The sequence below is a fragment of the Lynx rufus genome, unplaced genomic scaffold, assembly GCF_022079265.1.
Source record: "Lynx rufus isolate CCGP_SWC_20201006 ecotype Redwood Valley unplaced genomic scaffold, mLynRuf1.p SCAF_4, whole genome shotgun sequence".
Classification (NCBI taxonomy): domain Eukaryota; kingdom Metazoa; phylum Chordata; class Mammalia; order Carnivora; family Felidae; genus Lynx; species Lynx rufus.
This window is the reverse complement of record NW_025814856.1, coordinates 164,591,573-164,618,485: the sequence shown is the minus strand read 5'-3', so window position 1 is coordinate 164,618,485 and position 26,913 is coordinate 164,591,573. Positions and strand designations below refer to the sequence as shown.

General features: G+C 51.6%; 1 protein-coding gene across 5 annotated transcripts in view; it reads left to right on the top strand.

Moving 5' to 3' along the window:
• PRKAG2 (protein kinase AMP-activated non-catalytic subunit gamma 2) overlaps positions 1–26,913 on the top strand; it is a 261,354-nt gene that overhangs the window by 210,036 nt on the left and 24,405 nt on the right. For 2 of the 5 annotated variants that reach the window (XM_047094665.1, XM_047094668.1), the window contains exons 6-8: positions 12,274–12,377; positions 25,366–25,447; positions 26,542–26,600. In XM_047094665.1, the coding sequence (XP_046950621.1) occupies positions 12,274–12,377; positions 25,366–25,447; positions 26,542–26,600 (245 nt within the window). Of the gene's footprint in view, positions 1–12,270; positions 12,378–25,365; positions 25,448–26,541; positions 26,601–26,913 lie in introns of all 5 variants that reach the window. The other 3 variants (XM_047094664.1, XM_047094667.1, XM_047094666.1) reach the window with 2 other exon arrangements.

Below are 26,913 nucleotides of genomic sequence, written 5' to 3'. Positions count from 1 at the left end.
TTATAAAAGCACATACGTGGGACACCTGGGTGGCACAGCTGGTTAAGCATCCGATTTCCGCGGCTCCGGTCACGATCTCGCGGTTCGTGAGTTCAAGCCCCGCATCGGGCTCTGTGCTGACAGTTCGGAGCCTGGAGCCTGGAGCCTGCTTCGGATTCTGTGTCTCCCTCTCTCTCTGCCCCTCCTCTGCTCGTGCTGTCTCTCAATAATAAATAAACGTTAAAAATTTTTTTTAATAAAAAAAAACCACACACACACACACACACACACACACACATATACAAGTCACATCACTGCCGTGCTCAGGTTTCCTGCCCTGCGCTCCGCCGTCCCTGGTGCCTGCCCCTGCCTCCCCTTCTTGCGTGTCTGTGTTCGCGGCTCCCTGCACCTGTCCCGGCCGCCCTGCTTCGTGCCTCGGCTGCCGGACATTCGCAGGCCGCGCCCCCCTCCCCGGGCTGCGCTTCCTCTCCTCCCGGCCACCTGCTAGTTTTCGTCAGCTCTCAGCCCCGATGTCACTTCCCTGGGGGAGCCTTTCCGACAGCCCCAGAGAGGACTTCGCGTGTCCTCCCTGGATATCTTATACGGGCTGTTAAGGAGAAACGCGTCTCCTTGTGTTTCTTTGTCACTGACTTGTGAGCTCCGTGAGGGTGGGGACTGAGAACTTAACAGCTGCCGTGTTTCAGAGATGCCGTGGTGAAGACGACTTCCGTTTCCAGTACATGTTTGTTCCCCGTGTGAGGAGCTTTCGACTTGACTCGGGCACATAAGCTTCGCGTTTTAGAAAGTGTTCTTTCTCATAAAGAAATAAGGCGTTTCTGTGAAAGGCAGTCGGTGGAAATCCATTTGCCAAGTTACTGCCTCCCGATCACAGAGTGGTGACAGGTGGGGGCGTGCGGGGTGACAGCAGAGGACCTGCTTATGTAATCCGGCAACAGAGGAAAACGTCTCTTAGATCTTTCTTCTGTGGCTGGGATTGCAGCGGCACTGACGTCAGGGGGAAAGAAGCCTCGCTTATCTCCGATGAGAAACGGGGCGGCAGTTCGGAGGAGGAAACCGATTTGGGGACCTCTGAGTTAAATTGTTGTCACTTTTTAATCTGCTTAATTTGCTGCTGCTTTCCCGCTCTGAGCTGTTTCCTGTGAATCTGAATTTACGGAACCCCCGTGATTCACCGTTATACATTGGTCACCTGTCACTCGCAGCAAGCTGCTGCCACTTGTTTTATAGGTCACCTGTTCCGTGAGGACCTCCTCGGGAACACACACGTCCGCATTCTCACGTGCGGATTTATACCCTGCGTTTGGCTCTCACCTGCCACACGGACTTCTCGAGCTTTGGAGCGTATGTGTGCCCCGCCCCCCTTGAGTTGCACATGTCCTTCGTGTCATAGTCCCTGAGAGCACGGGGGCAGAGCCGGCTTGGAGTCCCGTTCCTTCCACGTAGTCGCCGCGAGACCTCAGGCCAGTTATTTCGAGCGTCAGTTTCATCCGTAACTGGGACAGACTAGGAGCCTCCAGCCAATAGGATTATATGTGGATTAAGTGACAGGAGCATAGCGTTTTCTGCCTCCCCTGCCGGGCAGGACAGTGCCCGCAGGTACGGCTGAGGTGACGGCCCGAGGAGGGCCCACGAGGCAGCCGAGGGGGACTTTCGGGATCGCAGTCACCAGTGGTTTAGCACGTGTGCTGGCGGACTTGACGTGAGCGCTGCCCGCGCTGGCCGGTCGGCAGCATTGGGGACCGGGGGGTCGGACTGTCCCCATTCCCTCCGAGCCACCCTGCAAGGAGATAGCGTTATCCCCGCGTGACAAGTGGAGAAATGCGGGCGCCTGCCCGAGGTCACACCCAAGGTGGTGACAGTTCTAACCTGGGTTTGGTCTAGCTCTGTCCCGTTCTGGCTTCCACACCCCGTCCCGCTGGGACCTGCAGTCCCTGGGGGAGGAGCCCGGGGGCCCCGTAAAGGGGTCTCCTGTTCGCGCCCCACTCTGCAGACGATGCGCCACGGTGGGGGGGCCAGAGGGCCCGCTGCAGGAGGACCCGCCGTACTGCCGGACCCAGGGGCGTGCGCGCACCGTGGACAAGCCCTAAGCCGTGGCCGAAGGGGACGGGTCAGCGCGAGCAGCGTCCTGCCCGAATCGCCCACTGCGGGGGGACTCCTGGTCTCTGCCCACCCGAGTGGGCTGGCCGCCATGCTGTGACTCCACATGACTTGCTGAACACGTTCATTGGTCTCCTTTCCCTCGTAAAGTCCTACTGAAATGACAGCAGTCAGTGAAAACGAACACAAAAGGTAGTCTTGCTCAAGAAAACCAAAAACTTAGTTCTGGGAAAAGACCAAAAAATGGGTAAACCTTTGTCAGATGTGTTCAAGAATGTCATGAGTGACAATGCAAAGCTTTAGAAATAAGGGGTGGGGGAGGGGATCTCTAATTGTGAATGCGAAGATTTAGGAAATAGCATTTAAAAGAAACCTGAGTAGACCAAATTATATCAATAAATTTAAAAAAAACTCGTTTCAGTCATCATAAAAGAAATTTAAAAGTAGTCATAGTTGAATCGTACACTTTAAGTAGGTGAACTCTATCTATGGATGTGAATTATAGCTCAATAAAGCTGTTTCTTAAAAAAAGGAATGAAGAGTCCTCAGCCTTGGGGTGCCTGGGTGGCTGTCCATTAAGCACCTGACTCTTGATCGCGGCTCAGGTCGTGATCTCATGGTTTGTGAGCCCACGTGGGCTCCGTGCTGACAGCATCGAGCCTGCTTCGGATTCTCTCCCTCCCTCTCTGCGTCTCCCCCCGCTCGTGTGTGCCCTCTCTCTCTTTCTCAAAATAAATAAAGTCGAGGCACCTGGGTGGCTCAGTCACTTAAGCATCTGACTCTCGGTTTCGGCTCAGGTCATGATCTCACAGTTAGTGGGTTTGAGCCCCGCTTCGGGCTGTGTGCTGACAGTGCAGAGCCTGCTTGGGATTCTCTCTCCTCTTCCTCCCTCCCTCCCTCCTTCCCTCCCTCTCCCTCTCTCTCTCTCTCTCTCTCTCTCTCTCTACCCCTCCCCCACTCACGCTGTCTCTCTCTCTCTCAAAATAAATAAATAAGCTTAAAAAAAAAAGTCCTAAGCCTTCCTTCCCCTGCCCCTGCAAAAGAGGGCCAGTGCTCAGCCTGTCAGTGGGTGCACTCTGTAAAACCTTCAAGGAACAAGTACCGTGTAAGTTACGTGATCTTAGGCACAGGAAAAGGTGGCAGCTTCCACGCTCATTCCGTGAAGCTAGCTTCATCCTGACACCCAGACCAGCTGATGGCACGGAAGAAACCCGATGATTAGCCTGGCCTTGAAAATACGGGCAGAACCCCTGCGTAAGCATCAGCAAAAGGAGCCACGCGCTGCACGGTGACCACGCTGTGTGTTGTCCTGGAAATGCAAGAAAACCGCAGCTTCTTAAGAAATCGCTAAGGAATTAATGTCCGCAGGTTAAAGGAGAAAACCCTCTGGTCATCTCAGTAGACACTGAAATAGCAATTGATAAATATGTGCCTTTAACAAAATCCTTAGTAAGCTAGAGAGAGAGAAGGAAACGCCTTTAAATTGCTGGGAACATACTTGGCAGAAGCCGCCGGGCAGCAGTGAAGTGCTTCCTGGCGTTCGCTGTCAGGGCGTCAGGGCGGTCTCCACCCTGCCGACCCGTCGGTGCTTGGGACTTGACCTCTGTGAACTAACCTCGGTCCTCCCCGTTGCTTCAGCTTAATAATCTGTGTCCTGAGAACGAGGGAACGTAGGGGAGGGTGGATGCTTCAGTCGTGTGGTTCCCAAGATTAAACATGAAGCCATTTTGAAATGGGGGGGAAATCCCATACAGTTTCAAGGTCACGGTGTTGTTTGTGACATTTGTGACATCTCTTGGGCATTTATTGCAGCCCGTTTTGCACTCGCTGGGGAGCCGGCGTGCCTTTAACCTACCCACACTTCTTTCTACCAAGTCTTTGACCGCCCTTGCCTAGCAGAGCTGATGCAGTTCCCTCCGCAGAGGTACTCACCTCTGGCTCGCTCGAACCCAAATGCAGAAAGCATGGAGAGAACAAATCGAATGCACTTCATTTATTTTACCGCCTCGTAACAAAAACAGGATCCTACTTCTTGGAAAAGAACTTTACCGATAGAGTGGGTAAACCTCATACCTGTAAAATTATATTTAAGCTTTGGCTTTGTTAATATTTGCGTTTCTAAGCACTTTAGGGAAACTTACATGAGTGTGGTCTTTCCCGTATACTTCAACTTCCTCGTTCCCATTTCTTGCTCAACTATTTTCAATGGTCTTCTAAAAAAATAAAAGATACCGTATGTATTAGGTAAACTTGTGTTTCAAAATGTAGAATAAAGGATAAAAAAAATTTTTTTTTAAACTAACGTATTGGGGCACCTGGGTGGCTGTGGGTTAAGCATCAGACTTCAGCACAGGCCACGATCTCACGGTTTATGAGTTTGAGCCCCACATCGGGCTTTGGGCTGAGAGCTCAGAGCCTGGAACCTGTTTTGGATTCTGTGTCTCTCCCTCTCTGCTCCTCCCCCACTCGCAATCCTTCTCTCTCTCAAAAATAAATAAACATTAAAAAAATTTTTTTAGGGGCATCTGGGTGGTTCAGTCAGTTATGTGTCCAACTTGGGCCCAGGTCATGCTCTCAACAGCTTGTGAGTTTGAGCCCCACATCATGCTCTGTGCTGACACCTCAGAGTCTGGAGGCCTGCTTTGGATTCTCTGTCTCCCTCTCTCTCTGCCCCCCCTCTCTTTCTCTCTCTCTCTCTGTCTCAAAAATAAACATTAAATTTTTTTTTAATTTTTTACATTAAAAAGATGAAAAATACAAAAAAAAACCCCTCTAACATTGGGGCACCTAGGTGGCTCAGTTGGTTGAGTATCTACTTCGGCTCAGGTCTTGATCTCATGGTTCATGAGTTCGAGTCCCACATCAGGCTTTGTGCTGATAGCGCAGAGCTTGATTCAGATTCTCTGTCTCCCTCCCTCTCTGTCTCTCCCTCCCTCCATCTCTCTCTCTTTCAAAAATAAGTAAACATTTAACAAATTAAAAGGAAAACTAACATTGATCTTTAGTGGAATTAGAATGCAAGGTCTGTATATTAAGTTAAAATCGTGGGGATTGGAGGGGCACCTGGGTGGTTCAGTGGGTTGGGCGTCTGACTTCGGCTCAGGTCATGATCTCACGGTTCATGAGTTCGAGCCCCGTGTCGGGCTCTGTGCTGACAGCTCAGAGCCTGGAACCTGCTTCGGGTTCCGTGTCTCCCTGTCTTTCTGTCTCTCCCCTGCCCATGCTCTGTCTCTCTATATATATATCTCAAAATTCAATAAACATTAAAAAAAATGAAAAATATATTTTTTAAAAAATTCGTGGGATTGGAGATAAGGAGTCGGGCTTTTTGTTTAGAGGGTTTTTCAGTGAAGTCCGGGGTGACACGTGATGTTTGTTTCAAAATGCCTTCATCCATGCACACTTAGCTCTTTGAGATGTGGTTTGGATCTATGACCGTGACCCGTGATGTCACCCAAGGTGCAGTGTTCAGTCGTGGCGAATGAAGGAGGCGGGATGTGGCCTGGAGTCAGGTGTGCGTGTTGCCGGCCGTGGCCTAGCAGAGCCTCTTCCTCACGGTTGCCCGACGGCAGCTTGAAAAGCCTGCCCGCAAGGACAGGCCACCATCCCTGTGAGGGGCCCCCCCTTCCATCGGTCCTGTAGGCCCCCAGCCCCTACGGCTCTGTTAAGTCAACCCTGGGACTGGCTCGCGGTTTTCATCTGCCGGGGAGGATGCCAGGGGCTGATTTAGTTAGGACAGCACACGGAAGGGAGCAGTCGCCCTCCGTACAGGCTTTAATTGCGTCCCCTGACCTGCTGTCTGCAGAGTCCGAACGGTCTCCCGACATGTCTGGCCCCGAGCAGGCAGAAGGCATCCTGCCTCAACACGGTTAGGGAGTCGCTGTGTCGCCGAAGCCGGCCGCTGCTCCCTTCTCTCCCATCCCCACCACTGAGCCGTCTGCGAGCCACTCCCAGCCAGACTTCCAGCACCTTCCACCTGCCCCTTCGTCTCGCTCTCCTTCTGTGGGAGTCTCGCCTTTCTTAGACTAATTATCAGTGACAGTCTGTCCTTTTCGTCTTCGTACCATTAACCAGAGCATCACAGCATCTTAGAATTCAGTTTTTACAGAGTCTTTCTAAATTAAAATTCCACGTAAATCGGTGTTATAAAAAGTAATTTATGACTCTAGAGGTTATCTCTGAAATGTGAATTTGTCAAGTTGTTTCGCTGTATTTTCAGGGTTTTAAAATCCGTGTATAATAACATGGACATTTTAACGTCTTGTGCAGTTTTGCTCAATTCAGTTACTTTTTGTTTTGTCCAGTGGAATTAGAAAATAGTTTCAATATAAAATATGCTTGCAACCACTTTTCAAGCTTTAGATTAATGCTGTTACACTTTTAAAAAAATTACATGGGGCACTTCCACAAATGCATCATTTCGTGACAAAAACATCCCTTTTCAAGCCTTCAGTCTTACAAAGGTGTATAAGTAAAGTTTCTTTACTGATCATTAAATCTAGATTCACCAGCATTCTTTTAAACTGGAGTGCTTTGGGGGGCGCCTGGGTGGCTCAGTCAGTTAAGTGTCCGACTTTAGCTCAGGTCATGATCTCACGGTTCATGGGGTCCAGTTCCGGATCCGGCCCTGTGCTGACAGCTCAGAGCCTGGAGCCTGCTTCGGATTCTGCGTCTCACTCTCTCTCTGACCCTCCCCTGCTCTGTCTCTCTGTGTCTGTCTCTGTCTCAAAGGATAGATAGGCAATAGAGTAATCCTGGACTCATACTTGGTCCTCCGCATTTTACTCATGAGTCTTTCTGCCATTCAGCAGGTGCGAGCCTGTCCTGACACCTCCTGGGAACTTGCTGGAGGCCTGTCCGGTGTCTCACAAAGCTACCGTCTGAAAGGAAAGCAGACCTGTAACTTTAGTACAAGGCGTACCACGACTCCAGAAGCTAATTGCTCACAGAGCACTAATGGGAATGTTAAAAGGAGCAATTGCTTCCGACTTGAAGGCTTCACGGAAGGTGTTCCGGGTCCTTGAACTGAACTGTGAAGCTACGTTAGTTTTCTGAGGCCCCCGTCGCAAACGTAGCAGCTTAGAACGATAGAACTTCATTCAAGGTGATTGTCCTCGACTCTCCTAGCTTCTAGGGGTCGCCCCCAGTCCTTGGCGGCCCTTGGCCCGTGGCTGCATGACTCAGCCCCTGCCTCGTCCTCCCGTGGCCGCCTCCGTCTGTGTCTCGTCTTCTGTGGTTTGTAGGTCATTGGTCTTTGGATTTAGGGCCCAACCTAATCTAGGCTGGTCTCATCTCCCGGTCCTTGCTGTAATTTCACTCGCAGAGACCCTGACTCCAAATACAAAGTCTCGTTCTGATGTTCCGGCTGGGCACAGATTTGGGGGAGCCACTGTCCAGCTGCCAGAAGGCAGGTGGGATTTCAGTGGGCCAGAAACGGGACGGCAGAGCGCCCTTCCAGAACACAGGACAGCATGTGCAGAGCGGAGGCGGGAACCCAAGGAGCGCATTCCCCGGGCTGAACTTCCCACGCTTCACAGAATCCTTTGGAAGGGAAGTGTCAGTCCGGCCTGAGAGTGGACGATTCCCAGAGGGTGTGGTCGGAGAGGAGGCCGGGAGGGGGGAATGGGGTCAGGTGGTGGAGACCCTGTGCCGTGCGACGACCTGTAGTGTGTCGTGAGGTAGTGAGGGCTTGTCAGGGGGGACGGAGTCGGACCTGCCCTAGGAAATGCTGGCTTTCACGCTTTCCCACCCCGCGTGTGTGTGGTCGCGTTTACACTTAGTTGCTGCGTTCTTCGAATTCTTTCCTTAATCTTCAGAAATTGAACCCCTCACCCCAGTTTCTGCTTCCCAGTAGTCCCCTTCAGCAGCCGCTCGGCCAGCGGTAGGTCAGCGCGTCCTCGGAGGAGGGGTCCTTCCAAACCCAGTAACTCAAGCGCCAGTGTGATGCTCCGTAGTTCTGGTCCTGTGCCGGGACGACCTGGAACAGCAGGGCCAGGAATGAGGAACGGGACACCGATGCCGTCGTAACCCCGGGCTCCCTGCGAGTAGTGGGAGTCCGAACTCCTCGCGTTCTCGAGAACTTGAATCATGCGTTCCAGACAACCTGTTCTCGTTGAATGGCCTTGGGTTTGGGGTTTTTTTCTTTTTACTTTGATTGCACATCCCTCTTACTTTCTGTTTCGTCCCGTTTCTTTCTTCACTCGCGATTGGAGACTTCATCAGAGCGTAAATAATACGAGTGGTGCCACCGATAATCTGAAAGTTTACACTCCGTGGAGGGAAACCACGACATTTTATAATATTTCGCTTGATTTTCCTAACTTAAGTTACAAACGCTTTTGTTATTCATGCCGTTTTATCGCAACAGTAATAATCTGTCCTTATTACAGACTCAAATTTTGTCATAATGTGCTTTACATATTTAACATCTTGCTTTCTTTGGCCAAGCTTCTCACATTTAAAAAAAACGTTTGGGCCCCTGGGTGACTCAGCCGGTTACGTGTCCGACTCTTGACTTCAGCTCAGGTCATGATCTCGCGGTTTGTGGGTTCGAGCCCCGTGTCGGGCTCTGTGCTGACCGCGTAGGGCCTGCTTGGGATTCTCTCTCTCCCCCTCTCTCTGCCCCTTCCCCGCTCACTCATCCGTGCACTCACGCTCTCAAATAAATAAACTGAATAAAAAATACATAAAAATTTCTTAAATGTTGTAGGTCCTCCTCAAAACCCTCAGCCGAGAGGCCTGACGAGCCAGGGCTGAATGTCCTGTGCCGTCCCGGGGGGAAGAAAAACTAGGGCCTGCTGAATAACGCGCGGACTTCTGGTAACAGTTTGTTCGTCGTTGCCTTACCGGCTCGTGAACCGTCACGGAAGCACCATACTGATGAAAGACACTGGTGACGGAGGAGACGCGTCTCTCCTGTCGCGGAGGCTGGTGCGTGTTGGGGCAGGGACCGGGGGAGCCGCCGTCGCACCACCACCGCCGGCCGAGGCAGCACGCACGGAGAAAGAGCTCAGCGAGCCCAGCTCTCCACAAACTCCCCGCTGACGTGGAGGCCGTGTGTGTGAGCAGGGAAGTCCTGGGGGCGCCCACGGGGCTTCAGAGCCGGGGCGGGAGGCCGTCTGGACGCGGAGCCTGCTCCCCAGCCACGCACAGATCCGCCGGCGGGGAGGGTGGGCGCCCCGCGGCCTTCCTCACCCCTCCCCATGCGGTGTAGGTTTGTAAGTCAGAGTATAAAATGAACGTTAGGAATCCATGCTGATACAGACAGGTAGATAGTCCCGTGCAGAAGAGTTCTGAGTAATTCAGGTAGATGCCCTCCCCTCGAGGAGGTGGCCCATAACGCCTGACCCTTTGAATGTGGGCCGCGCGTGCAGACTTCCTCGCAAGACTTCTGCCGCGCGGAAGGAGGAGAAAGTCACCGCCGGAGAGAAACCGGCTGACGCTACCGAGCCACGTGGGAAGTCGTGTCGACGGCAGGTGCCGTTGATGCGGTGGGGCGAGATGGCGCCTTACCTTGCGGTCGGTCTTCTGCCCAAAACACACAACCCCGAGACGGAGGTCATGAGAGAAGCCTCGTGCAAATCCGAACTGACCCGCTCCGGGAGAACCCACACTGAGACCGCACGCGGTAGTTACTCGCTGAATGAACGAAGGCAGTGGATGAGTAAGATCCCGGTCGTTCGAAGGAGGGGGCGCCCCAGAAGGAGGAGAGTATTCGGGCTGCACGGATCGCCGAGAACGAGCTGTAAAGGGACAGCTGATGAGAAACCCCGGTGGACGTCGGTACGCCTTCAGAAGAGGAGGTGGTTAGACTTCCTTGCCTTTGTGGCCCCGGGGGGATTGTGCGCCCGCGTGACCTCACGCGGTCCAGGTTTCTCCTGCCACGCGGCGTCTGTCCAGGTGCCCTCCTTCTCCACCGGCGTGTGAGCATGGGGGGCAGAGACTGCGCCTGTGCTGTTCATCTTTATGTCTCAGCGGGGACACGGGGTGTGGACCGTAGCACGTCCCGGGCGTCGGTCGGACGTGTGTGCGTGCGTGCGTGCATAGTTCAAACTGCGGAGTTCTCTTGAGACGCGTCGGGGTCTCTCTCGGACGTGGATTTGGATCCCTCTTTGGTTACTTCTAAGTGCTGACTCTAGGCCAGTTCCTCAGCCCCTCCTCACCTCCCGTCGGCTCGTGTGCAGAGCGAAGAAATTAAGGCGTTTGCCCTCAGAGTCGTTCTATAAATTGAAGGAGGTAATTGATTGTAACACTTAGCGTACAATATAAAAATCCTTGGCCCGTAGTGAACACTCAAACGTTCACCTGTTTTGTGGATAATTTGGCATCTGAGGCTGGGCTGAAACGGGACAAGAAAAAGTAGAGAAAGACGTTGAAGTTAAAGCGGAACAGACAAGCCAGAAAGTGAGATTAAATCCGGCAGGGAACTTGGCAGGGAGCCGCTTGCTGACGTGGGGACGCGAGGCGGGAAAACAGAGAAGCCGGACCACGGAGGCTCGTGAACGCCAGACCAAGACGCCGGACCATCCCACGCGCAGGAGGGGAGATACTGGAGGAGGGAGCTGGCCGGGAGGTGACGGGAATGGTGGAATTACGAAGTATGGTACCTGGGAGAGGGGTCAGGAGTGAACACAGAGATTCGGGGGTGTTCACGTGGTTTGTCACGAACAGGCGGCATATACTGAGCGTTTACGATAGTAGGAAATACCAGAATACCAAGGGCTCCTTCCACAGTCGAGGAACTTGCTCAGTGTCACGCTGTTGAACACTTCTTTTGCTCATTCCTAAATACAATAAAGTAATTTTTCCCCCAGGTAGTTTTAATCTTCCCCCGATGTACAGATCAGTGTGGGCTGAGTGAAGTTGTCGGAGAAGTCTCTTGGAGGTCTCTACTTAGAGCTGAACCGTGAGGACAGGTTAGGAGCAAGGCCACTGCAGGCGGGGGCGGTGGGCGATCCATCACCCCGGCTGGGATCACAGCTTTGGAATCTAGAGGCATCCGGGTCTAAATTCCGGTTCCGCAACTTCCCCGTCGTGTCCTCGAGCTGAGCTCTAGTGCGGGAGGATTTCACGGGGCCAAGAAGAGATGGGCAGAGTGTTGAAGACGGAGGAGAGGGTGGTTGAAGCTCCTGTAGAAGGAGAGAGCGTCGCATTTAGGAGGGACTAAGAGAAGGCCTCGCAGCTGCGGGGACACTGGGGCGCAGGCACTTGGCAGACGAGGCCGGGGATCCGGAGGGGATGCGTCTTTCAGGCCGGGTCTTGAAGGATTTTGTCTTTCCTGAAAGCCGTTGAAGTGTTTTCAGCAGAGGGGTGACGTGACCGAATCCATTCTGGGCGCGGTGTGGGCAGCCGTTGAAGAGAACGAGATCAAAAGCAGAGAGACCAGTCAGGAAGTTAGGGCGTTTGTCGGAGCCAGGCCAGCAGCCGTGGAGGTAGAGAGACGTGGACGGATTAGGAGACATTTGTGGTAAACTCTGCAGTGAGTCGTGACAAATGGGTGAGGGTGGAGGAGGCGGCGGGACAAGGAGGAAGCCCAGATTTCTGCATCATCGGTTGGATGGTGGTGGCGGGCAGTTCACGTACAAATACGCCGTACCCCCCACGGTACGAATGTGCCGTAACCCCCCAGGAATCACTGCCGTCCCTTTCACCAACTGTCAATTTAACATTTACGAAGATTTAAATAATCTGCGTACATGGCCACATAGTTACTGTTTTCAGCGCTTTGTCTCCCTGTGTAGATCCATGTTTCCACTGAGCAATTATGTAGATTATGTATTTGTTTGTAAGTTACATGTTTGTTTTCATTAACGCTGTATCGTGACCTTGCTAACCTCATTTTTTTTTTCCTAGGCCTGGGAACTTTTTGTAGATTCTTTGGTACTTTCTGTGTAAAAAAAAAAATCATACAGTCTGCAGATACAGTTTTCCTTTCTCCTGTGCCGTCCGTACGCCTTTGGTTTTCTCCTTGCCTTTCCGTACCGGTGAGGGCGTCCAGCAGTGTTGAACAGAAAGAATCAGCACGAGTGAACGTCTTTGCCTTCTCACTCTTACGCGGCAGCCGCTCACGGTTTCCATGAAGTCTGGTAGCTGCAGGTCTCTCATACGTACTCTTCAGCTGATGAGGAAGTCCTTTGTCACTACTGACGTCTGCCTTTTTTCTTTCCTTTTCAGCAGAAGACTCAGAGAGTGGCGTCTACATGCGCTTCATGAGGTCACACAAGTGTTACGACATCGTTCCCACCAGTTCAAAGCTTGTGGTGTTTGATACAACGTTACAAGTAAGTGTGCACCATTCGCACAGACGGCTGGCACGCCTCCACCTCGGGGACAAGCCCAGCGACACCCCACGCTCCGCACGTGGTGTGTCGTGCCCCCACATCGCTGTCGTCCGCGTTCTCGGTCCCCGTGGCAGCCGTGGAAAGAACGTGCCATAAACCGCTCTCTTCCTCCAGATAAGGGCGGTCGTTCTGGAGTCAAAGAGCTTAAATGAACAGTTTAATCCATAGATTCTAGAATTCAATAACTTAGTCCACACAGCTGGTAAGAGGCGGGGTCCGTCTCGCATGTTAGAGCCTGAGCTATTAACCATTAAACTAATGCCTCCCTCAGGATATCCCGAGCTTTTCTCTTAGTTACGTAGTAGAATGTACAATAAATTAATTTGAAATAATACTGGTTAAAAAGAAAAAAAGGACTAAGGTAGATCATCTCTTGAGAGAGAGCTCTGTTGGTCTCTTTTAGTAGAAAAATTTTGAACCCGATCATTTTGGTATTAAAAGTGTGCTTGTCGCAGCTAATTTTGTACCACTGTGACCTAATCACGCGTGAAAAGGCCTGGACAATACAGTTGACGTAATGATGAGATTACATCCAATGTGATAAGTATATACACACATAGGTATCTAGTGTGAGTATTTGTGCATAAATCTTTACAAAGGAGTGTCTTCACCTGTGCTCCCAGAAGCAGCCACCGAGCCAGGAATTGGTGGGCTCCCAGGGGACCGGAGCGGGGGGGGGGGGGGGGGGACTCGGGAAAGCAGAAGCCCTTCCAGGCGGGTCGTGGGCAAAGGTGTGAGCTGGCCCCCCCGCGGAGCTCAGGTAGGGGGAAGGTGCCCCAGCCTCTGTCACTTCGTCCGGGGCCATCCCGGGAGATATGTGCCCAGACGGGGCCGGCTCTGCCCCACGCTCCGGGCCTCTCCTCGTCCCTCCCGCCGCCTGGTTGTCCCTCCCAGCAACTTGTCCCTGTGGCTCGTCGGACGACACCCGGTGTCTTGTGGCCACTTTATCCACATTCAGTGCGGGCTACGCAGGCCTCAGGAATGTGAAAATGGCTTGTTCTTGTGTAATGTCATTTCCAGCTGTGTTTTTGTCATCATCTAGGACTACAGCTGATTTCTGTAACCTGATCTTCTATCCTGTGACTTAGCTGTATTCGCTTCAGACCAGGTAACCTTCAAGGTTGCTTCTGAACCCTAAGACCCTCTGATTCTTTGACACGGTGAGGACAGGGAGGCGTCCGCCACGCTACCATCCAGGGAGCCCGGCAGACAGTAACTTCAGGAAACTCAGTCTCTGCTGCTGTAACTGCACATTTCAGTAGGAACACAGCTGGGAATTCTCAGTTCCCAAAATAAACCCTGCTAGTTCACCCCACCTCCCCCTTGTTCCCACTCCCCAAAAGGCGTGTTACTTTTCCAAGAACCCCATCCCTGACCCTGGGTTTTCCACCAACAGAAAAGTAAGTGATGGCTGATAAGACCTGTATCTGCTTTCCCTCCTGCTCGGCTTTTCCCTTGTCAAGGAGTTGACTTTCTCCTGAATTTAAAATTGAGCCGAGTGAGTGATACTTGAAAAACGGGATGTTTTGTGGGTTGTCAGAGGTCACTGATCCAGTGATATCACCTTCCTAATTAATAGAAGCTGTGTGCATCATCCCCCTGGAAGCCACGAATGCTGTGAGGCCCTCGGCTTTGAAGGAGCTAAAATTTGTCACCAGGGGAAGTGGGGGGGCTGTCACGGGGAGAGCAAAGTTAAGCAAGCATTTGAAGGGTCGGAGCAGAGTATATTGTAGACACAGATCGCAGTAGTAGTCGTCGATCCATCTCGGGAGCAGGGCACATAGTAGAGAGATGGCCAGAAGAGAGAGTGCCAGAAACAACCACGTCTCCTTACTGAGGGGGGTCAGTAAATCCTGGAATGGGCGTATCATAGAACACCATGTAGCCAGTAAGAAGAATGGAAAAAGTGTCTGTCAAAAATATATTTTTAAGGGGCATTTGGGTGGCTCAGTCGGTTAAGTGTCCGAGTCTTGATTTCGGCTCACGTCCCGATTTCCCAGTTCGTGAGTTTGAGCCCGGCACGGGGCTCTGTGCTCATGGCGTGGAGCCTGCTTAGGATTCATATTCTCTCTCTCTCCCTCCCTCCCTCCCTCTCCCCCTCTTCCCCCCTCCCACCTCTCTCCCTCCCTCCCTCCGCCCTCCCACCCACCTCTCTCTCCCTCCCTCTCAAAATAAGTAAATAAACTTTCGAAAAAAGAATATATTTTTAACTAAAAAAAAAAAAAAAGTTGCAGAATCGTACACGTATCATGACCGTGTTATTCTGAGGGTACACAGTATCAGAGTCGTAACCCCTAGGCGCAGACAGGCGTGGGAGACAGAACGGACACACGGAGAAGGTTCAGATGAACGAAAGGCTGCCCCCAGGGGAGGGGAAAGAACAGTCTGGGACGCGGGTTCAGCCCCCACCGTCGGTCTCTGAGAAGCCCGCTCGGGTTCCCGTGGTTGGGTTCTGCAGAATCCCCACTTCGAGCTAGCGTGAACGGGGGACCCGCATCCGTGCGTCGCCGTCCTGGCACAGCGGAGACCACAACGACAGCCCGCAGCTCTGCCCGCTCGGGGCCGGCGGTCCCCACTGTCCCGGGGCTGCCCCGGGTGGAGCGGTCCCTGCCACCGCTGTGCCCCCAGCTGGGGCCAGCCTGCCGCGGGGCGCGTCCGGAAAGCGAGCCGGTTCTTCCCTCCTCGGGAGCGCCGCCAGACCGCGGGTGTGGACCGAGGAAGGGGAGGCACGCAGGCTCCGTCCCCGACACGCCGTGTCCACTTGCCGGCCGGTGGCCGTGGCGCACGCTCGGCAGCGTGGCTGGACGGTCAGATGACACCCGGTCACGGGCGCTCGGGCGGCGCGGTCGCCGGGCATCGCGGGTCCTCGTTCCGTCTCCACCGGGGCCGAGCGGCAAGCCGGGGGCGGTTTCTCAGCAGGAAAGCGACTGGCCGCGGGAGAGGGGGTGGGTTTTCGCGGCTGCTCTTCCACACCCTGGGCGGGTGCCCTGTGGCTCTCCTGCGACACCTGACGGGGCTTCGGGCAGGATCCCTGGTGTTGACTTTGCCGGTGACGGGCCCGTGTGCACGAGGAGCCTGGACTTCCTCCGGTCACCGGAAGACAGCTTCTATGGGCGACTCAGCCAGTGTGTCAGACTTAGCCACTCACACGTGCGCGTTGCTTCCAGAAACCTTTAAGGCGGAGAGGAAGAGGGCGACGTAGCCCGAGGCACGTGGTCCAGGCGTCCTGTGCCAGATGCTAGCACGCTGCTTCCGGGGGTCCCCGCAAGTTGCCGTGGAGAGAGAGTATGCGTCCCGGCAGCAGCGACAGGTTCCCCAAACGCCACATCTGGGACAGCCACCCAGGAGTGGGGCGGGGGGGGGGGGGGCATTAAGAATTAGGTAGGCCTTCCCTACGTAATTTCTTTTTTTAGCAACACTCTACAAACATAACCGTTCTCAATAGACTTGTTTTTTTCAGAGGAGTTTTGGATTCATGGAATAGCTGAGGAGTGAGCGTGGAACTCCCAGACACCCCGTCCCCAGGTCCCCACGTTTCTGCCATCTTCCCTCCACGTGGCACACGCTCATCACAGTTCACGAGCCGGCACGTAATTATCACCGGACTTTTGGCCTAATGTCATTTTTCTGTCCGAGGATCCCACCGAGGTGGTTCTGGGAGATTTGGTCATCATTTCTCCTTAGGCTCCCCTTGGCCGTGGCAGTTTTTCCAGACTTCCTTTGCTTCTGTGGCCTTAATGGTTTTGAGGAGCGCTGGGCAGATCATTCTGTAGGATACCCTGCTGTCGGCACCGACCTCGCGTTCTTCTCGTGGTCAGACTGGGGTTATGAGCTCAGGAAGGAAGACCACAGAGGTACGGTGCCATTCTTACCCCGTCATATCAAGGGTGCGTACTGTTAGCACGTCTCACCACCGTTGACCTTAACATCGGTCACCTGGCCCAGGTCGTCTTTGTCAGGCTTCTCCACTTCCCCGCTGTCCCTCTGAGGAGGAAGCCACTGGGCACAGCCCACGCGTACGGGGTGAGGAGTTGTGTTCCACTTCCTTGGGGGCACAGGAACTGCCCAAGTTAGCTTATGTAGTAAGCTGATTGATACAAATAATGTATTAATATCCCATTTCTTTATTCGGTCCTGTATATCAGCAGAGATTTGTAAATACAGGTGTTCCATTCAATTATGATCCGTCACTACTTTATTTTCTTGCTCAAACTATTTCAGTCAGTATAATTTTTAGCAATGCCAACGAGAGAGCGAACGGCAGGCATCCAAATAAGTGTTTGCCAAGCACACGTTTGTAGAACACGCAGAAAACAAAGAACGAAGAGCGTTTCATCAAAAGCAAGCTCGGGGAAGGGCGTGATGAGGAGGGGCCACCCAGGGTCATGTGAACTGGGGACCAGAACTGAGATCCGTAAGTGCAGAGGGGACAGGGCTTGCTTGTGGTAAAAGACAGAAGGAAAGAGAAGGCCGGTCTGTTGCTTGGGATTCACGCTGCAGGTGCCAAGAAAGAGGAAGTAAAAGTCTTCAGCTCCTTTTGAACTTTTTCCACGTCAAGGACAATGATCTTCAAAATGGGAAAAGTGCAATAAATGGTGATTGGAGGAAGTTGAACCCTGAGATGGGCGTGGAGATTGTGAAGGGTAATCTCCGCGCTAAACCAGTTTGCTTTCTGATCCAGATGAATCACGTTCTAGTGTGATAAGGGGTGTAGAAAGCAGATTGCCAGGCTGTCGGTGACCTCGGGGGAATTGTGGAAAGTGGTCTGTCTGTGCCCCAGGCTAGAGATGAAAGAAAACGAGATTCCTCAAAAAATAAAAAAGCCTGTGGGTAGGGCGCGTGGCCCCAGTCCCAGGTAAGACGTGTGAATGAATTACTCATAAAAGTAAAAGAATAGTAATCGCTAGGAACCTATCATGAATTGACCAAAAAGGCCACAGATTGAGCCCCGTTTCCTTTTTGGACTGCTCCATCGGGGCGGTCAAGCCAGGACAGGCAAATCCCGGCTTCAGCCAGACAGCTGACAGAGCCTGGCGCGGTGTCCTGGTGGACAGGACGCACAGTGCGGTCAGCTCGGTGCGCAATTTGATGGCTCGCTGTGGACCTCCAGAGAACGTCCGCTCGTTAAATCTCAGCCTGGAGCACGGTTTCCGGTCGCGTTAGATGCCTGTTGTGCATCGTTTTAAAATCCTCTTAACGCCGCCTGTGACTCCAGCCCTGCCTCGCCTCAGGCAGGTCCCTCGGGGTGGGGGTGACCCCCCCCCCCCCCGGCCTGCTTTCTCAGCAGAGGATAGAAGCCAGTGGGTAACCGCCTCCACCCTGCACCCTCAGGGCGGGCAGTCCTCAGAAGATCCCACTGGGACTCCGTGGAACGGAGGAGTCAGTCTGCCCTTCCTGGCGGCCACCTCAGCCCCCCGTCGACATACCCTGCCAGCCCGTTTCAGCCCTGTCCTCCACACCTGCTCCTGGGGTCACAATTCCCAGATAAATGACCGCAGGCCAGGCTCTGCTTTCTGGGGAACCCAGGCTAAGAAACATAGGATTCTTCTACTCTAAGCCCGTCAACATTTGGGACGGCGACTTGCCTGCTGACTTCGTTGATGACGTCGTCTAACTTACGGAGGACTTGAGACCAGGTGGGAGAGCTAATCATAAAATACAGAAAGATTTCTCAACAAGCTAAATAATTCTCAGGACCAGTGAATAAGTAGATGGCATCCAGGACAAAGGAAATTCTAGCACCCGTATTCCCAAAAAGAATAAAAGTGGGGGCAAAGCACATTGCTCAAACCGGGGGGAGGAGAGGGTGAACCTGCCATGGCCCTGCCCCCAAGGCTTACACTCCCTGGCGGGGCCCATGCTGATGCCTGTAGGCAGTGCACTGGGGACCAACATATGGGTTTTCAAAGTGAGTAGTACAAAAAAAGCTTACGATAGAAAATAGCAGCCTCTGTCCCTGTTCCTTACGCCCTTGTCACACTGCCCGGAAACAACCAGTTCGCCAAGAAATCTAGACTTGATTGCCGTGACACCTCAGTCCGGTAACTTCAGCCGTGTTTTACTTCCGGGTCTGGCGGCCCTGTGTTCCTGCTGCCTGTGTTGCCTCCTTCCTGCCCCCGTCCTCCCAGTGTGTCCGGCTGTCAGGGGCCGGTGAAATCCTTCCCGGCGTGCTGGCATTATTCTCTCTCCATTCTGCTCACTGCTGAGCCCAGTGCAAACTGCAGTTAACGTTTCCTTTTTTGTACAATTCTGTGTTCTTCCTGGAGTCTAGAACTCTCCCGTGTTTTACTTTGACCGTGTCCATCTTTTCACACCTTCTGACTTCTTGACGGGATTTTCCGTGTGGTCAGACCTGTCGGACGTGTTTGCAGCTCCATTTGGAGCCACTCCTTCTGGGTCCTTTGTGTTCCTGCCCTGGCTGTCACTGCCAGCCCGCTCATTGCCGTCTCCTGAGCCTTCGCTTCTTGTAACACCGGTCTACCGAACATGTGCTTTCTGCTTCCTTGATCTGTTCCCTCTTTTGGGGGGGCGGCCGGGGGGTGGAGTACATTTTTTCAGGAGCTTCTGTCTTCGCCCACTCGGGCTGCACAAACCCAGCACAGCCTGGGAGCTTGAACAGCAAGAATTTACTTCTCACGGTCAGGGAGGCTGTAAGGCCAAGATAGAGGTGATGGTCGCTTCACCTCCACAGTGAGGGCTCTCTTCCTGGCTTGCAGATGGCTGCCTTCTCACTGTGTCCTCACAGCGCAGATCTCTGCCACTAATCCCGTCAGGGGGTCCCCAGCCCCAAACCCGATCACCTCCTAAAGGCCCTTCCTCCACGTACTGTCAGTATCGGGAGTGAGGGCTCCAGCCTGTGAGTTCCGTGGGGACACGTTCAGTGCGGAACACTTGCCGTGGAAGCGTGCACGGGAGATACTTACACGAAATTTTAAATGTCTGTGTTTCCCACGCTCACTTTACAGACAGCTGGGTATAGAATTCCATAATGAAAATAATTTTTATTTCGAATTTTGAAGGCATTATTCCCCTGCCTCTGACCATATTAGAAATCTGTTGTGATTTCTTTACGTTTTTCTCTACCTTTTATACGTGGCTTTTTTCCCCTGGGACACTTCTGGGGTTTTCTCTTTCTACTTTGAACTCCAAAATTTCATACTGATGTGCCTCGTTGTGGTGATTCTCTTCACTGAGCCGGGCGGACGGTGTGCCTTTGGAACCCGGCGTTCGCGTCCCTCAGGTCTGTATTCCGTGTAGCGTGGCCTCGGTAATTTCCTTCCTGTTTCCTTTCCCTGGAACTTCGACCAGCAAGTCTTGGGCCCCCTGAGTTGGTCCTTTAATATTCTTATCCTGTCTCTCTCTTGGCCTTTTTGTTCTGCTTTTTGGGAGTCTTGTTTTCTCGACCCTTCGGGTAAGACGCAGATAAAACTAGGACTCATCCAGCTTTGTCAAGTGGCCGGTGAGTCTGGCTGGCTGTTCATAGTGAAGGACGAGCGCCAAGAATTTGAGTGGATACGTTGTGTTCCCAAGTGGGCTTCTTGGTGAGTTCCACTGATCTTGTTCATCCCGGAACGTTCTCGTCTGTTTGTTGCATTTGTGGAGCAGTTTCTCCAGAAAGTGGCCCTTTGTCAGCGACGGCAGGTGGCTGTGGTTATTACCTGATCGGAAACAGCCGTCCTGTTTGTTTCTGGCTCCGTGCCCACCCCCGCCAGGGCCTCCGGTCCTGGGTCTTCCGGGAACAGGGAGAGGCCGCTCAGCTTTTCTCCCACCGGCTCAGCCCGGCCTCAGGCAGGCCCTTCCTCTTGGTTACTTGTTAACCTCCCCCCTCCCCCACTTTCCACCCGCAGGCCTCCTGGATCATCCCTTTTCCAGCTTATATTCCCTGTAGTCTGGGGGTGACCTTCCAGGAGGAACAATTGTCAGGAATGATTTTACTCTGCCATTTTTAAGCCGAAGGAGACACAAGGGAAACCCTGGAAATCACAGAAAGGGGATGAATTAGGTGCTGTGGCAGCAGAGAGAAGGGAGCATCTACTCTGATGGGAGTGACCCGGGTAGGTTTTGCTGTGGAGTTAGAAGTCCAAGGTCAACTGGGTTTTAACAGGTAGAGTTGAAGGGAAGTTCCTTTGAAGCAGACGGGACACTGTGACGCAGAAGCAAAAAACAAGAAGTTCAGTTTGTGGGCTGGGGCCGGGCTGCGGAAGGGCTTGGATGCCTCACCTGAGAAAGGCTAGACGCCTCCTCCGCCGGGGACAGCTGTCAGACCGGAGAGCTGCCTCCAGGTAGTGTTAAATCCACTGGGCAAGTCCTGATGCAAAAATGTAGTACAAAACCAGATTGGACGGTTCTAAAGAGCCCTAGCTGTTCATCAGCGTTAATTTTGAAAGCCCCACCATCTACTTCATTACTGAAAATCAGGGTAAAACCGTACAGAGAACAGTGAAGCATCAGAGGAACCAGATTCCCATTTAGGGAACTCAGATGTGCTACTTGGCGTGAGACGGCCCAGCTCTCTTGGGGCTTGTTACTATTTTAAGAAATCGTGTCTTTATTAAAATTTTATGTTCCATCGTATCTAATGATCAACATTTGGTTGTTTGAAAATCCTATGAAAAGTACGTTTTAGGGGCACCTGGGTGGCTCAGTCAGTTGAGCGTCCGACTTCGGCTCAGGTCATGATCTTGCAGTTTGTGGGTTCGAACCCCGCACCGGGCTCTGTGCTGACAGCTCGGAGCCTGGAGCCTGCTTCGGATTCTGTGTCTCCCTCTCTCTCTCTGCCCCTCCCCAGCTCATGCTCTGTCTCTCTCTCTCAAAAAATAAACATTAAAAAAATTTTTTTTAAGTACATTTTTAAACTGACAACACTTTGAGCAAATTGCATTTCAGTTGAAAAGAAATTTTCCGAGGTACTCAAGATCCCCCAAGAGTTTTTTTCCTGCAAATTGGAGCCAGACTGCACCAGTTTTCCTTTTGTCCTGTTTATCAGTTAACTGGTAACACTCCGTGCCGTCTGTAATTGTGAAGAATTTTCCAAGTCTAGTTTTAAATTGCTTTTCAGCTCCACACATACGGTGTTGAGAAAGCCAAGGTCAGAAGGAGGTGCGGCCAGACCACAGGAGCCACAGGCGGGCCTGCCCTTCTGGGGCCTTGTGGCACGGCCCGTGCGAGCGCAAGGGTGTCTCGTCCACCTCACGGTGTTGTCCCGGGTCTTCGGAGGCTGGGGCTCCTCCGCGATGTAGGGACATGTCAGCAGTGCCCGTGGGTGGGATGAAAACAGTGGCTGTTTCTCTCCTTCTGGCCGGACCCCTCTACGGTGGGAAATTAAAGCATTTATTCTCTTTGGCTCTCGGTGCTGACCCCGTGCCGAATATCCTCACCTACGAGCCCGGTTAGTCCGGTGAGGAAGATATTACCTGTAAGCCTCATCGTGTACCTGCGAACGCCGAGGTTCAGAGAGGGTCAAGGGCCCGAGCAACCCAAGTGGGACTCTAGCTGGCCTGGCGATTTCACCCGTTGGAAAGAAAGGGGGCTGGGAGGTACTTTATGTAAGCATTTTCCTTATCTTTCAACGGTTCTGCCTCCTCTTGCAGAAGTGATGATACTTTTCACATTAAATTCTTAACTTCCTGTTTGCCGTGGGACTGCTGCCTCCCTGGGGGTTCTTCTCACAGTCTACCTTGCCACTGACCTCCAGCCCCAGTGTTCACTGAAGTCCGCACGCCTTATCAGTGCCTGACTTCCGCGTCACGGCCTGTGTGCCCCCACCGGTGGATTGGCCACGTGCGGAGTCGGGTGCTGGCCTTTAGACGCCTGTGGCAACCTCGTAGCAGTTACAGGGCTGAGTAAGAGCTTTTAGGTAGCAGATTAGTCAGGGAAGCGAGATGTTGTGTTTCTGAAGGAAGAGTCGTTACATTTGAGAGAAAAATGGCTGTTGGCGGCTTGTAGCCTCTTTGAAAGCAGTTGTGGGTCTTTTTTCTCTAGCTGATTTTCTCTTGGCCTTTGATTCTTAGCATCTTGTCTGTGACATGTGCTTAGGTGTGGTTTTGTGTGTGTTTAACCTGCCTGGGGTTTATTCGGTTCTTTTTAATGGCATCCAGCTTTCTGTTGAGATGCACCTATTTGAAGAGGATTTGGAAAACATCCACAGAAAACCTCCAGAATGACTGTGGAGCTCACGTCACACGCCGCCTTCCTCTCGGGAATTGTGGCTTCTTGAATCTCGCCTGCGTGCTGCGCACCGGTGCTTTCAAACAGAGATTTGTGTATTTTGTCTGGCTTGTGTAGTTGTTTCGTCATGGCCAAACTCAGAACCTTCTGGAATGGGTTTTCAACAGATATAGCCACTTAGGGTTTCATGAATGATGTTGATGAATGATTTTAAAATTGGTTTTCTTGGGGTGCCTCGGGGGCTCAGTCGGTCGAGTTCCGACCCGACTCAGACCCGGCTCAGGTCATGATCTCACGGTTCACGAGATTGAGCCCCGCGATGCGGACTCTGCACCGTTTAGAAAAGCAAGCTGAGCTGATAATTTAATGTGTTTTAAAATCGGTTTATCTGTGACTTCTGCCCCATATTCTTTGGCGGTATTTTCTAGGACCGCCATCCGGGATCCCCAGAGCGTCATCCAGAGAGAGCTAGCAGACCATACACATTGGCACACCACCCCTGGGGGCCGTGTAGTTGCACAAGCGGTATGAACGTCTTTGGGATTCTTGATTCAAGCTGTGGTTCAAAAAATATTTGGGCAGTTTACGGATGCCACTTAGTTGCCGATGCTCTCCCATGTCATCTGATTGGCCCTCGGGACCTCCGCGTCCTCTTCCCTGCCCTCTGATGATCTTGTAGATCGTCGGACACAGTCCGGGACGGGGCTAAGAGAAGCATAGAAAATAATGAATGAGGGGCGCCTCGGTGGCGCAGTCGGTTAAGCGTCCGACTTCAGCCAGGTCACGATCTCGCAGTCCGGGAGTTCGAGCCCCGTGTCGGGCTCTGGGCTGATGGCTCAGAGCCTGGAGCCTGTTTCCGATTCTGTGTCTCCCTCTCTCTCTGCCCCTCCCCCGTTCATGCTCTGTCTCTCTCTGTCCCAAAAATAAATAAACGTTGAAAAAAAAAAAAAATTTTTTTTAAAAAAAAAAGAAAATAATGAATGAGATTCCCTCACCCGCCAGCCGTCCCCGTACTCATGTAAGTGAACCAAGCGTCCACAGAAGTCGTGCCAAACAGAGGCAGAATGTGTCACAATAAAGGCATAAGCAGGTGTTGAATTGTTAACCCTAGTCTGATAGAAACCCCTGGATTCCTGTAATTCTCTCCTTTCTTTTTACCGTTAAGCTAACGGGTTTGGAATACAGTGGGTGGGGGGAAGAACTTTTTTCTTCCTTAGTTAAAAAGAAAACTATGCCACGTTAAAATTTTTTTTAAAGAAACGCAGGGTCACTGTCCCCGCTCCTTAATACAGTCTGATTTTCTGCTTATTTCGCTTTGATCTTTTCCATTTAAACACATATTGTATATAATTATAGCATAAAATTTTATAGTCTATGTTTTACACTGCCATAAACCTTTTTTCTTTTTTCTACTTCAACAGAGTCTTCTAATTTTTCTATTTGATGCTTTTTTTCTCATCTCGGTATGCCAGTATTTAATGTTCTCTTTCGTCGGGGGCAGATTTCTTTTCCAGTGCCAATAATTAGAAATAATGCGACATTGAACGCCTTTGACTCCTACTCCTAAAATCTAGGATGACTCCATACTTCAGAAAAAGCTAGCGCACAAACCGTATGAATATTTTCACAATTCGTCATACAGACCGAAGCTCAGAAACACAATTTATGGAGCCACACGCGGTTTTACAGCAGCACTTGCTTTAGGTGCTATCACTGAAAAATATTAGCCTTAATTTTAGCAGCTCTAAATAATACTTTACATTTGCCTTCATTTTCATTCCTTTGGTTATTAATAAAGGTGAGCCGTCTTCCCTGTGTTTATCTGCCGTCCGTATTTAGAGAGTCCTCTTCAACACTGAGCTTTTGGCTTTTTTTTTTTTCTTTTAATGTTTATTTATTATTTTGAGAGAGGGAGACAGAGCATGAGCGGGGGCAGGGCAGAGAGAGAGGGAGACACAGAATCCGAAGCGGGCTCCAGGCTCCGAGCTGTCAGCACAGAGCCCGACGCGGGGCTCGAACCCACGAACCCGCGAGATCATGACCCTGAGCCAAAGTCAGACGCTTAACCGACTGAGCCACCCAGGCGCCCCTGAGCTTTTGGCTTTTAACGAACCATCCGCTCTGGTGCCTGAACCTGGCTTGGGATCCCAGAGGGGGCCGGTCGGGGTGATTCACAGAGATGCCAGATGTGAGCACTGCCCGAACGGGGCCCAGCCTGTGACAGGCACACGGTGAATGTTTATGCTGAGTGTTATTATGGTCCCAGGACCATAATGAAAGTACGTGTGTATTACGCGTTTCATGCCTTTTCTTTCTCAGCTTCCAGGAAATGAGAAAGTACACTTGTTTGCTTTGTTATTGAACATAGGAAAAACAGATTTTCGTTTCAAGTCATTTGGTGTCACTTCAGCGTTTTCAGATGAACTGACAACCACATCAAGGAGAAATTGCACTGAAATTTAATTCTTTTATATGGTTTAAATCATATAAAGTCTCTGTGTATGCCAAAGTCTTTAGATACAATGAACAAAGAACATTTTTGAAGTTGCTTGCGTTGTTTCCATTTAAAAGATCTCCAGTCCCTATAGGCTTCTGTATTTTTGCTGGTGGTAACAAACTCAGCTCTTTTGGGCCCGTCCAACTTACAGAAGTTGACATCGAAGATAACTGGTAAGATCTGGTCGGCTATTTTAGTTGAAGGTATTTTTCTCCCTGACACGTGGACTTGAAAGTCTGTTCTGTTTCTCCCGTTTGTCTCCAGGTGAAAAAGGCCTTCTTTGCCTTAGTAGCCAATGGTGTCCGAGCAGCGCCGCTGTGGGAGAGTAAGAAACAAAGTTTTGTAGGTAAGCAGCGCGGGCCGGGGAGAGAGCCGAAATGGCAACCTGAAAGGCCAAACGCCGAAGGTATTGTAATAGGCCCTGGTTTGGAATTCAGCCTAGAAAACTTGCTGCCAAGTTAAAGAACTTTCCGGCTTTTACATCCCGGCTGAGGCGGGGCCGCTGGGAAATTCAAAACACTTACGTACCCCTACTGAGTTTCTTTCTCCTATTTATTTATTCATCCAGTTTCTTTTGATTCAGTGCCCTTTTGGCTCCCGAAGGACCTTATGTGCCTTTGCCAGTTCCTGCGAGCCCGGGGGTAGGGTCCGCGGGCGACGCTGTGCTCAGACACCTGACTTCGCGCGTGTGCACAGGCCCGCGGTCAGTCCCTGCTTGTCTGCCACACACCTTCTTGACGGTGCGGACGAAGTGACACAGGCCTGACGCCCGAGCCAGATCACCGCCGTACTGTTAGAAAAGTCCCGTAACTTACGATATCTGAATCTGTCATTTCTCATTTTGTAACTCGTAGCAGACAGTGAGCACGGTCTCTCCTCGTGGACATCACGTTGTTTTGAAATTACCAGTGTACGTGTGCCTCCCTGCCTAGGTTACAGTTTCGGTCTCAGGGAAAAGTTTCCTGTCGTCTTCATCTTAGGACGAAGCACGTAGGAAGCACTTCGTGGCCCTTAATAAATAGGCACTAAATAAGCACTTAGACACTCTTTATAGAATGCTTCTCAGGAAACAATCCACCTGCCCCCAGAAAGGTCACGCATCTAAAGCTTACGGAATACTTCATCTTATTTTAAAGTATTTCCAGTTATTTACATAGCTGCAAGTCTTTTGTGATGTTTTCTATTAATCAGTAAGTTTTCCATCACTGAATTGCCAAACACTGTGGTTGCTTCCATTGTACTCACCATCCGGTCTATTTTCAGCTACGTTTGTCTTGGTTTGTTGTAGATAATTAACAGGTTAATAGTCCTAAGTAATATATTATTAAACCGTGCTTGATACCTTTAAAGTATATTTTAGAAGCTTTTCTAGTAAATATTTTTGCTTACCATTCGAAATTTTTCATAGTTTTATATTTAACATACAATTCTCTGTTCCAGGAATGCTAACAATTACAGATTTCATAAATATACTACATAGATACTATAAATCACCCATGGTAAGTGCCAGAGATCCTTATGTCTGTAATCGGAGCTGTATATTTCTGCGTGTGTGTGTCGGGGGGGGGGGGGTGGATTTTTACAAATAGAAGCGCAGGTCAATCGCGGAGGTCAGTTAGTCCCTGAACTTCTGATCTTTCACGGCATGATGGGCGTGCTGGGGCGCTGTGACTGCACGGACCCAGGAATGAAGGCAGCCCTTCCCAAAGCCTTCTGCGGGTGACGGTCCACGGCAGCGTCCCTCTGCAGATGACAGTGCCGCAGAGTGTATCTTCCTGGGCCTCTTGCTGCGAGAGCAGCTTCGTGCAGTCA